The following is a 12,368-nucleotide window of genomic DNA, read 5'->3' as shown; positions in this document are numbered from 1 at the left end:
TTACTGTGCACTTCATTTTTATCCAATGATCTGAAATTTCAACATTTTACAAGTACTAAATTCTCTGCATATCTTTGTCATCGTTTTGGTCTAACTTTACATTATTTTCTATTTATCTATTTTTTGTACTATCATATTTTAGTTACATTAACTTGACAGTATTCTGCACATAGCAAGGAAACTGACCATTAAAGGATATTAATTATCTCAAAAATATAAAGCCATTTTTGTATAATTGTAAATTATCATTTATCAAAACGACTACCAGTAATCCTACTAGAGTTCTCAGTAGCAATGGACTAAATTTATAAATTAATTCGAGGAGTCTTGATTTCTTCCCACATAGGAACATGAGATGACTTATTCAGGTTTTATTTTATAACTCTGTATTAAATTAGTTTTCTCCCTATAAGCTCAGTGTCTTTCTTACTAGATGTAAACCTTGATACGTCATAGTTTTCTGATATCATTAACTAAATTTATATTAACAGGTAATTTTTTTTTTATTTTTGGTGGTACGCGGGCCTCTCACTGCTAGCAGTGGCCTCTCCCGCTGCGGAGCACAGGCCCCGGATGCGCAGGCTCAGCGGCCATGGTTCACTGGCCCAGCCACTCCGCGGCATGTGGGATCTTCCCGGACCAGGGCACGAACCTGTGTCCCCTGCATCGGCAGGCGGACTCTCAACCACTGCGCCACCAGGGAAGCCCTAACAGGTAACTTTATAAAGGAAGGCTTCAGGGTCATTTTTCTGTATATTTATCTAGTATTTGGCAGCTTAAGTTGATTTACTAGTTTCATTTTTAGTTGATGCATATTTACTATATACGTCATCGTATCATCTTCAAATAACAATAAGCTTGTCTCTTGTCAATATTTATGACATTTAAATTTTTATTATTATTAGCTCACTTTTCTAAAAGTGATTAACTAGAGTGGTGATAGAAAAATCCCTGTATTCTTCCTGATTTTATTTGGGATGCCTCTAGTATGCCACTACTGCTATAATATTAACTCTTAATTTGCAGAAAATGTTTTACACATTTTCAGTAGTTTTAATTATAAAAAATAGCAAACCTGGGCTTCCCTGGTGGCGCAGTGGTTGAGGGTCCGCCTGCCGATGCAGGGGACACGGGTTCGTGCTCCGGTCCGGGAGGATCCCACATGCCACGGAGTGGCTGGGCCCGTGAGCCATGGCCGCTGAGCCTGCGCTCCGCAACAGGAGAGGCCACAACAGTGAGACGCCCAGGTAACCCACCCCCCCCACACACACACGCAAACCTATTTTTTATTTAAATAATTATACTAACATTGACCCATTTTGACTTTATTGAAATAAACCCTACACAGTCAATAGGTTTTAGTTAAATAGAATACCTGAATTTATTTGCTAATTTTGATGTTTGCAACTGTTGTATTTATATACACATATGTATGCTCTTTTGGGGGGTTGCGTTTGAGGTATTGATACTGAGGTTTGCCAGCTATGTAAAAAGAATGGGAAAACATTCCATGTTAATCTATATTCTGGAACAATTTTTAAAATGTAAGAATTATTTGTTCTATGAAAAATCATTTGAAATGACAGCAGTTTTAATAGTTCTTTTACTACATTTTTACGTCTTCCTCTTTGGCTATGTGCTTAGAGAAATGGTTCTCAAAGTATGACCACGGATAGGAAATATTGGGATCACCTGGGAGCTTGTTAGAACTACAAATTCTTGGACCCCAGCTCAGCCCTACTGAAAGCCTGGGTTTGAGGATCGTCAGTCTGCATTTTAACAAGCACTTCAGGTGATTCTGATACATGCTTAAGTTTGAGAACTACTGCCTTAGATTTCCTACCCTTTCCTCTTCAGCATATTTCAACTTTCTTCATTTGGACAGACAATACTCAAATTTCTTCCACATGATAAAGTTTACTAGCACAGATGCACAGGATATACTCATAATTATTTAAATATTTTCCATAGCTGTGGTTATATTTTCAAATTTATTATGCTCTGTGTTTCTTTTTGTTTTAAAAACAAAAACAAAATTCTTGGAGAGACGAGTCAGCAAGATGGCGGAAGAGGCGTTTTCAGCCATCACCCCCCCCACCCCCGCCTAAACGAACATAGATTTTGACAACCACTAAGGAATAGATAGTAATACCTTTGTTGGGAGTCGGGGAGTCCAGCGGAGAAATTCCAGCACACCACTTGAGCAAAAAATCCGAGATAAGACCCATTGAAGGGGGTAAGAACACTTTTCCCTTTACCTGCATGGCCTCTCCCCCAGAGTGGCACAGCGCGGTGCCAAGAGAGGCTCCACTAAGCCTGAGATTTCCCCCGGGGGTGGGGAAAGTGGGAGCGTTGGGAGTGAGTGTTCAGTTTCCCACGCCTCCAGGACGCTGCCCCAAAGGCCACTTCTTTCTTGCCTCACCGGGAATAGCGAGGGTCTCAGCACAAGCTGCGGTGTCGTAAGAGGGTGGGAGCAGGTAGGCGAGAAGAGGACTCAGAGCCACAAGGGCCTGGACCTCAACAAGGGGCGCTGGAGCCTACAGAGCCTACAGACCAACGCACGGACTCCTTCAGCAGGCTGGCGAACAAGCTGCTCTGGAAGCTTCAACTGATGATTTCAGCCCACCTGGCGCCTGCCACGCTCTGCGTGCCTCAGCCCGCCCCGCCCCGCCCCCTGGCTGACGCGCCATGCGTGCCCTATGCGTGTGTGCCGCGTGGGAGGCCGAGCCCCTGCGGACTGCTGGTGAGCATGCGCGGACGGACGGCTCAGCTCCGCGGAACTGTCCGAAGTTCCCCAGATCTGCGCATTTCAGGGCTCTGCCCTAAGGGAAACACACAGAAGGCTCTCAGCACCCACCCTGGCTTTGGGGGATGGAGAGAAAGCAAACAATGTTAAGAATGCCTCCCCCCACCTTCCCAAAGAGGGAACAAGAGGCGGGGAGTAGGTGCATCTATAGAAAAAATCCGACAGAGCCTCAGAATCCTTAGCTGCTACGGCAAGGTGTTTCTATGCCCAGGCCGGTCAGTAAAGACTGGAAAAGGTGACTGCTTTGTAAAATGCATACTATGGCTCTTGAAGCAGCCCTGTAACCTGGCCTCAGTCCTTCTTAGCAGTGGTCCCAGTGGTCCTGTCTCCTCAGGGACCCAGAGGGAGACATGCCCATCTACGTCCTTCCTATTGCCCACTGTGGCTATTGAAGCAGCCTGTAACTCAGTTCCAGCCCCTCTCAGCTACTACATCTGGCAGTGTTTCCACATTTTGAGGTTTACACTTACCAACAGTCATTTGTGTTGTTCCCAACACTGTTTATGCCAGTTTTAGTCTTTATTATATCATTCAATTACCTATTATATAAATGGAAAATATGATTACAAAAAGAAAGTATTTTATATGAAAACGAAGATGATTTGGGAAGATTTGATATAAATGCAATTCTAAAACTGCTGTAGAATTATATATTCTTTGTTATAAAATCATATGTAAGAAAAATCATTATAAAAGATTTTTTAAACTATTGTAAAAATCTAAAAGGATTTTATACTGATTGCTTCACAAGTATCTTTTGAATTTTTGTTCCACTTAAAAGAAACTAAAAATGGAAATCACAGATGGTTTATTATGGAATGTGATTTATACAAGCAAACTTTGTAGAACCCCAGTCGATGATGCACATTTAAAGAAAGGACATGAGCTGGACCTATAAGAAAAAATTCGTCAATTCAATTATATTTATAGGTTTTAGGTTAAATGAAATATCCAAAGCTATGTGTACCTTTTTTATGACACTTGTTTTACCTTTTAATTAATGTCTAACTATTACCTCTCGTAGACAAACTCCTGCTGTACATAAATTGGATTTCATTTCCCAATTATATTCATTGCATCATTCAGTGGCCTCTCATTCAGACACCACACCTTGGCTTCCAAGTCTTCAAGACATGGCAGCAGCCACTTCTGCTACCACCTTTTTTGTCATTCATTCCCACCTTCTATCTTTATGTTCCAGGCACAATGACCTTATAGGTCTTTGAACACAACGGGCCTTTTCTCTCCTTGAGCTTTTCACATACAGTTATACCTGCTTGGTATGCTCTTTCCATCTCTTTGGTGTCCACCTGACTTATGTGTATTCCATAGATCCTCTCTTAAATGTATCTTCCTTATATAGGCCTTCCTCGACCATGAGACCTAACGTTGTTGTCCCTTATTCTAGCTCATGGCAACTTTTGTTTTCTTTCACAGTATACATCATAAGTTTCCAAAAAACTTGTATTTGTGCATTTGTTTTTCAATGCTTTTTCTACCATTAAACTCCAAGTTCTAATAATGAGGTGATCTCTTTTATTCACTTCTATAACTCCAGGGCCTGACCAAAAAAAAAAGGTACTTAGTTTTTTTGTTTATTAAGCAAATGAATGAAGAATCAACAGTGAGGATAAAACTAATGGCATGTATGAATTTGATGGTGATGCAACGGGTGAACAATTTTCTAACTGTGATCTTTGAGATTATCTATAGTTATTAAAGTGCAAAATCAGAATGAAAGGTAGAACATAGCAGTTTTTCTTATTAACTTCTATTATCTATATAACATCCAGCTGTTAAGTTTCTCATGAGAATTCTCTCTCACCTCACAATAATATGTTTAGTGATTATATAGACTTTTTCTCTCTTGTTCACTGCCAACCCTCAAACGGTATCTGGCACATAGAAGGTAATAAATAAATGTGCTTTTTATTTAAGGATCACCACTGTAGATGAATACCTATTCTCAGATTTAATTATGATTTCAGAATTATTTCCAATTGTTCTGGCTAAAAGTGAAAGGCATTACAAAAAGAAATTAGCAGAAACTGGCTAGTTATTCACCAATTTCCCTTCTCTTCTTGGGCAGACAGAATTCCTTTCCCAGCTTCCTTACAATTAGGTGCATCTAATTGATTTGGATATGGCCAATGGGTTACAAGCTGAACATCTTACAGGCCTGGTCTATTAAAAACAAACAAACAAAAAAAAAAAAAACCACAAACGCCAACACTTCACCCTCTTTTGTTGCCCAACTGTTGAAATAGAGAGGGCTCCGTGTATCAAGAAGAGGGTGGAGCCACAAGATGGAAGGACCCTGGGTCAATGACTGACCAAGTGGAGCAGAGCCTCTCCTCAAATGTCAACCCCTGCTGTCCTAACGTGAGGGAAGAACTAATTTTTAGTTGTTGTCAGACCACTAATATTTTGAGGTTTGCCTCACAGGTTCTCTAAAAATTTGAAGGTTTTATTTACACTGTAAATCACTTACAGTCAGTATATAAAAGGCAATCATTGAAATAATGAAAACAACACTGACAGTAGAGTCAAGTTTTGAGACCACCTTGTAACTAGGAGGTAGGAGGGTTCCTAGAGATAATTTCAAGTACAAATTATGTGCCATCTTAAGCTTGGCCCGTGAGCCATGGCCGCTGGGCCTGCGTGTCCGGAGCCTGTGCTCCGCAACGGGAGAGGCCACAATGGTGAGAGGCCCGTGTGCCACAAAAAAAAAAAAAAAAAAAAAAGTTGAAATGTCCCCCTTATTCTTTCAATGCTCCAGTTCCACTGTTTCTTATATATTCAGGAATATATAAGCTTGAGGTACACAATTCATTTCTTTTTGTTGTTTGCTGGATTCACTCACTGGGGCAGAGGAATGTAAGTTGCTAAATAGAAGGTGGCCTGGCTGAGTGACAGCCAAAGCTTGAACTCTCTATAAGGTCTACTGGTCTGATTGTGACCCTGAGTGTTGATCCTCCGTCTTGCTGGGACAGAGGCAAATATCTCAGGGAAGGATGCTCTCCCTCTCTTCACACCTCTCCTTCCCATGTCAAACTCAGTGAAAGAGGCTCCAACTTAAATGGAACAGGACCCTTCTAAAGAAACGCAATCAAAATCTACCTTGTTTAGTTCTGTTCTACCTTAAAATCATAAACGAATTCTATTACATATTCTTGAATTAGGTCCTAAACCTTGCATTTCAAATTTAGTACTTCAATATATCCAGCAATTGCCTATCTAATGTAGAGTTCTAACAAAATTTTCTCTCCCTAGAAAGGTAGTTTTTGAACACTTATCAACTAAGCACCATTACTTCTCCAATGAGATTTTGGGCCACATCTATACTGAGTTTCGATATGTGTCTCTCTGCTTCTCCACTGAGTCCTTCCTCTATCATTCATTGCACTATTTTATTATAATTATCCAATTCATTTGTAACATGTCTTATTTGGTAAAACAGTTCTCCATTTCTTTTTATTAAAATTGACTGAGCTACTTTGTTATATATATTTTGGAAGAAGTTTTTCAAATTTGTCATAAAATCCAGCTCTAATTTTGAGTACTTACAGGTTAAAGGTATACATTAATTTGCATATTACAAATTATTAAGCTATCCCATCTAAGAATAGAAAATGTCTCTGTTTATTCTGATCTTTTATGTCTTTGTAGAGAGTTTTAATGTTTCTGTTTTTAGGTCTTGTATATTCTTTATTAATTTTTGGATAGTTCTAATTTTTTGGTTCCTGTTTTTGTAAATGTATAGATTATTGCTTATATAATAGAATAATATTGAATATTTAAGTTGATTTTATATTTAGTAACTTTGCTACACTTCCTTATTTAGTCCTAAAATATTTTCAGTTGGGATATTATGTTTTGTCTTTACGGGGGGGATTTTTGGTCTTTTTTCACTCTATATTATTTATTTGCAATTCTCTTTACAGTATTTTTATAAAATCAATTTTGCAGTAGATTTGATTAATTACTTTCAAAGATCCAGTTTTTGGTTTCACTAACATACTCAATTTTTTTTGCTCTTGTTATTCTTTGCTGTATGTCCTGTCTTATTTCTATTACAGCTTTCCTTTTCTTCATGTGTTAGCTATTTCCCCTTTTCCAACATCTTGAGTTCTGTATTTAATATTGGTTTGTTGATGCCAGGTTTCTCAACCTCAGCCCTATTGACATTTTGAGCTATGTAATTCTTTCTTATGTATTTGGGGGCTATTCTATGAACTGGGAGTGTTTATCAGCATCCCTATCCTCTACCCACTAGCTTCCAGTAGGAATCCTCTCTTAGCCATGGCTATCAAATGTGTGTCCAAACACTGCCAAATGTCTCCTGGGATGGAAAGGAAATAACTTCTGTTGAGGACCACTGAAAATTGATCAAAGGCATATAACAAACTGAGAACTATTTATTCAAGAAAAACTACTGAACCTAAGAGAAGAACACTGGCAATCTGTGATGTTTCAACCTTGAGCGGCTACCCTACCCTCCACCTCCATCAGTACTAAAGATCTACCAGGGTGGGGCAAGTTATGAAAGCAAGCAACTTTACTGTCGGGGGAGCTCACGTGACTTGGAGTGGAAGCTGGAGAAACTCCATGACCCAGAGTTATCCAAAATAATAGTGATCTCAGTGGCAAATGTAGCAGCTTGCCTCAGTTTGCGAAAGTGATTAAGGCAAGCAACTAACCAGCCAACTAGCCAGATATTCAAGGAGATCTTAAGAATGAGACAGCCATAATGGGCCTTGATATTCTGTCGTATTCCTGGCTGTCTGAAAGGCTATATGAATGTACAAGGTCGCACATATGTTCAGGAAAGTCCAAAGAGGGCCATAGTTATTTATACATCTTTGGCTAAGTGAGAGGCCTTCTACATGAGCAGAAGAGACAAAAAGGCCAGCAGATACTAAAAGCTGAATCAGATTAATAATTGCCTGCAGTTTGTATGTGTTCCCCAATGAACATACAGGTTCAGTGGCAAAGGGATGAACTGTCTCAAGGTGTTTAAGCACAAACGTTGGTCAAGCATGCTGACACAGGAATGATCCCTAGAAGCCAGGATTAATATAAAAGCAAGAAGAAAAAACAAAAACAAAAATACTGAGGCATCAGTATATCCATACACTACAGGGGAGAAAGGCTCCTTATAATCAGTGGAGGGAAATCCCTAAGCAAACACAGGAACAAGCATAACACCTATGGGAGAATGCAAATCCACAGTTGTTATAATATATTATATAAAATCTCTTGTTTCCAACAAAAAATTAGCAAATATGCAGAGGAATGGGAAAGTGTTTCACATACTTTGGAAAAAGCAAACAATGTCTCTGATGGACTCTAGATGTTGGACTTAGCAGACAAAGACTTCAAAACAGCTATTGTAAATTGATCAAAAAAACTAATGTAAACTATGCTTAAATAATAAAGGAAAGTATAAGAACAATGACCATTCAAATATCAATTAAAGACCTAGAAATATAAAAAAGAACCAAATAGAAATTCTTGAGTCAAAAAGTACAGTAAGCAAAATAAAAAATTAACTATAGGGACTCAAGACAGTGGCATTATTCATAATATCCAAAGACCAGAAGCAATCTAAATGTACATCAACCCGTGAAGAGATAAACAATATATGATATATCCACACAACGGGATACTTACTACTCAGCAATAAAAGGAATACAGTATTCATGTAGTTCATATAAGTGAACCTCAAAACATTATGTGAAGTGAAAGAAGCCAGGTGCAAAAAACGATATATTGTATTATTTCTTTTATATGAACTATCCATAAAAGGCAAATCTTAGAGGTAGAAAGATTAGAGCTTTGCTTGGAACTGGGGAAAGGACCCAGAATTGACTAGAAGTGGGCATGAGGGTTCTTGTCTTGGCGATGAAAACGCTCTAATATGGGATAGATTTATTAAATCATTAAAAGGTTTACTTAAAATGAGTGAATTAGGTTGTGTGTAAGTTATTTGCCAATAAAGCTGTTAAAATATTGTTATTCATATCAAATATAAATAGAATTTTAATGGATCAAATGCATTACATTTTTCTTGCAAATAATAATAATCATTATCATAGTATTAGTAAAGATTGTACATTTAGCCTTCATTATGCATCATTATACGAGGCTCTTTAAATGTATAATCACATTATTTACAACTATGAGAGAGAAAATAATAACTACCATGATACGGGTAAATGAATGCACACTAAGAGGAAAAAAAAATTGCTAAAGGTAGCTTGACTCCTAAGTTCATGGACTCAACCAATTCTTTTTATAGTTTGCTAGTTGTGTCTGTGTGTGTATGTGTGCACATGCACATGCATAAGAGAGAAATGAGACATGATGTAAGACTAATATTGGGAAAATATGTTCAATGGAATGTAATGCTGTAGATAATATATTTTAAGACTTCATAATTACTGGGTAATATATATATAAATACAAGTAAAATTACTGTTAAAATTATTAATTTCTTAGGGATTGAAATTTCAATAACTCTTTAAATTGCCAAAAGATATTTTAATTTCGGTCTCAAATTTTTCAAGAAAGTAAGTGAAAAATTAACCTTTTGACTTATTAACCACTTGAGAATACTAGCAGCATTTTTCTTAGACTTTACACTAAACCATAAATTTTAAAATAATGTCTATAAATAAAAACCTAATAGGTTATGATATTATAATGTAGATTTCAAAATAAGAAAAAATTTGATGCATTGTTTTCACATTTTTAGTAATGTGAAACTGTAGCTTATACTCTAAAACTTATAACTACCTTATAAACCATTCTAAGCTTCATTTTACTAACACAAATGGTCAAGCCAATTACATAAAATATAGTTTCTTTCCTTTGTTTAACACATGAAAAAATCATCACTGATTCTCTGACTTTAAATAAATTCATAAGCTTTACTATTACCCATTAGAAGAGGTGCTTTGCTGACACAAAGATAAAATAAATTATTTATAATCAGTAAATCTTCATAGTATAAGAGTTTACATCAGCGATTATCCAGAACTGGTAAAAAAAGAATGGTTAGTGGAAAATCTTACCACGCCAATGGAAAAGTAATTATTGATGATACTGTAAGGCACTGGGTCTCCCTTCTCATCTTTGTCATTAGGTATGACTTCAAACTTCCACCTGTCCAACATGATTTCTGTGCTGTTTTCAATGTCTTTTAAGATTTTCATCAGATTCTCACCTTCATAACCTAATAAAAAAAAAATTATCTTGAGAAAAAAATATAACCAAATAACAAAAGCTATAATTATATATGTTTAAGCGTGTGAATATGTGTGTATCATTCTAAAGCTAAATAATGCATTTTAAAGCAAATTCTAACACAGGTTGAAGAATTAACTATAATCTTATTATACTCATACTAATATTTTATCTTTAGCTTTAATTTGTAACTCATATTTCGCTCCTGTGGGACAAATTCACAGTACAGCCAACTGCCAAATGAACATCTCCAATGCATACCCCTCACAAAACTTTTTATCAATGTATTTATTCAAAGTGGAATTAATGATGTGCTTTGGTATCATCCTCCTGTGAACTCTCCCTCCGAAAAACAGCTGACTTTCCCCTCCACCCAGTTGCTATAGTAAAAAGCCTGGATGCCATGTTAGACTTGTCCCTTGCTTCTACTCCCTCTGCAGGCTTTATATTTGATAACACTTTTTTCCAGAAGCCACCCTCCCAAAATAATGGATTCTGTACAGTACCACAGTACACAGTTCTCAAAACTAGCCCTACCGTAGAACGAGCATGGTGCACTATAGTTATTTTCATTTTTCTCCCCACAAGTTCCTTTTACCAGGTGTGCCCTACAGTAAATGTCCAACAAATCCATTTTTAAATAGATCTACTATAGATAGCCACGATGGCCAGAAAAGAAACTTGTTGCTTAATATTATACTTTCTCTTAAATGTACCTTTAGGTATCTAACATTATAGTTAATTAGGGCTGTAGCCTAATCCTGGCTGTGTTATTTACTTCAGTGTCTGCTTTTAAAATTCTAAACAGTTTCTTCCTCTGTAAAAACTTAGGTTTGGTGTGAGAATTAATTGAGAAAAAAAATGAGAAAATGCATAAAAGGTCTTAGTATATAAGGCAAAAGAATAGAAAGTTGTCAACAATAATACTGACAATGACATTAGAATTTGAAATGTACTAAGTTAAATAATCTTTCTAACTCTATACACATTCTTACAATGATATTTTGAGTAGCAACAATATTTTCATAGATTTTTTTCCGTGTCCAACTTCATTCTATATTTTAATAATTTATTTGTTGAACAAGAAAATGCCAGAGGCTATGAGTCCTCGTTAGATGTGTTAGCACACATAACTCTGGAAAAACCAATTGGATTAAAAGAAAAGGGAATAGGCACTGTAATATGGCAAGATTAAATTACATTTATGCTGTATTTGTTGAATCAACTTATTAGAGGGGCAAGGCAGCCAGAAACCAGGAATACGTATCTTGGAGCCTACCATCTCTTCTTACCTTACACAGGTCTAGAAACTAATTATGCACCATTCAATACACACAGCAAAAAGTACAACAAACAACGACTACACAGATATAAACATTAGAAGTATTAAAAAACATTTCAATAAATGTCATACCATATTTTATAGCATAATTCAAAAATTATGAACTTACATAATATACATATAATTGTACTCAGTGATAAAACACTGAATTGTTTAAACTACAAGAGTATAGTAATTAAGCGTACTTATTTTTCAGGTGTTTCTTAATAGTTCCACCCTCATTCCCAATGTTTATTTTCTTTTTAATTTTTAATTTCTTTTAATGCCCCCCCAAATAAATTATATATATATATATATGTTTACCTATTGCATTGAATTAAAAACAGTTAAATATATTCACCTATTTTCCAAATTCTACTCTTGTTTGAAAATAAGTATGATTGTTTTAGATATAAATGAATTTATATACATTAAACTAATGTATAATATAGTATGAAAATATAGTATATTTAATATACAGTATTATACACAAACCCACTCAGCAGAAATATGAATAAATGATAATGCTCTAAAACAAACATTGAGCTTGTCCTCAGCTACATCTCAGGTTAATAGAAGCATTGTTCAGCATAACACCGGAAAAATGTAGGAACGGCAACCGACCAGGAGACAACATAATAGAATTGAATTTAATGAAAGAATTAATACAGCTAGATTAAGTAGGGTCAATTAACTTAAATTCTTTAGCACTGGATATGTTCTCAAAGTTTTTATGGCTATGTATGAAAAAGGCTGGTATCAATCAGTCTTCTAGCCAAGGAAAAATGGAAAGAGAGAGGCAATAAATCTATTTGGAGAATCATACCTGCAGTTCAGTGCTAATTCTCAAAGGTGAAGAATTCCAAATTGTAGTTCCCCATTTAACAAATATCTATGCCCTACTTGTTTAGATTTATCTGTGCTCAAGCTTGTTTAATGATGATCCATAACTATAAATAGGATTCCTGAACTCAAAAAGATTATATTTTTTAA

General features: G+C 36.3%; 1 protein-coding gene across 1 annotated transcript in view; it reads right to left on the bottom strand.

Moving 5' to 3' along the window:
• Positions 1 to 12,368, bottom strand: part of LOC101327464 (diacylglycerol kinase beta) — a 505,632-nt gene that overhangs the window by 397,117 nt on the left and 96,147 nt on the right. The window contains exon 11 of the mRNA XM_073809660.1: positions 9,883 to 10,043. Coding sequence (XP_073665761.1) covers positions 9,883 to 10,043 — 161 coding nt within the window. The remainder of the gene's footprint in view (positions 1 to 9,882; positions 10,044 to 12,368) is intronic.

The sequence above is a fragment of the Tursiops truncatus genome, chromosome 9 (genome assembly GCF_011762595.2).
Source record: "Tursiops truncatus isolate mTurTru1 chromosome 9, mTurTru1.mat.Y, whole genome shotgun sequence".
NCBI classification, from domain to species: Eukaryota; Metazoa; Chordata; class Mammalia; order Artiodactyla; family Delphinidae; genus Tursiops; species Tursiops truncatus.
The sequence above is the reverse complement of the archived record's forward strand: the minus strand, read 5'-3'. Positions and strand labels throughout refer to the sequence as shown.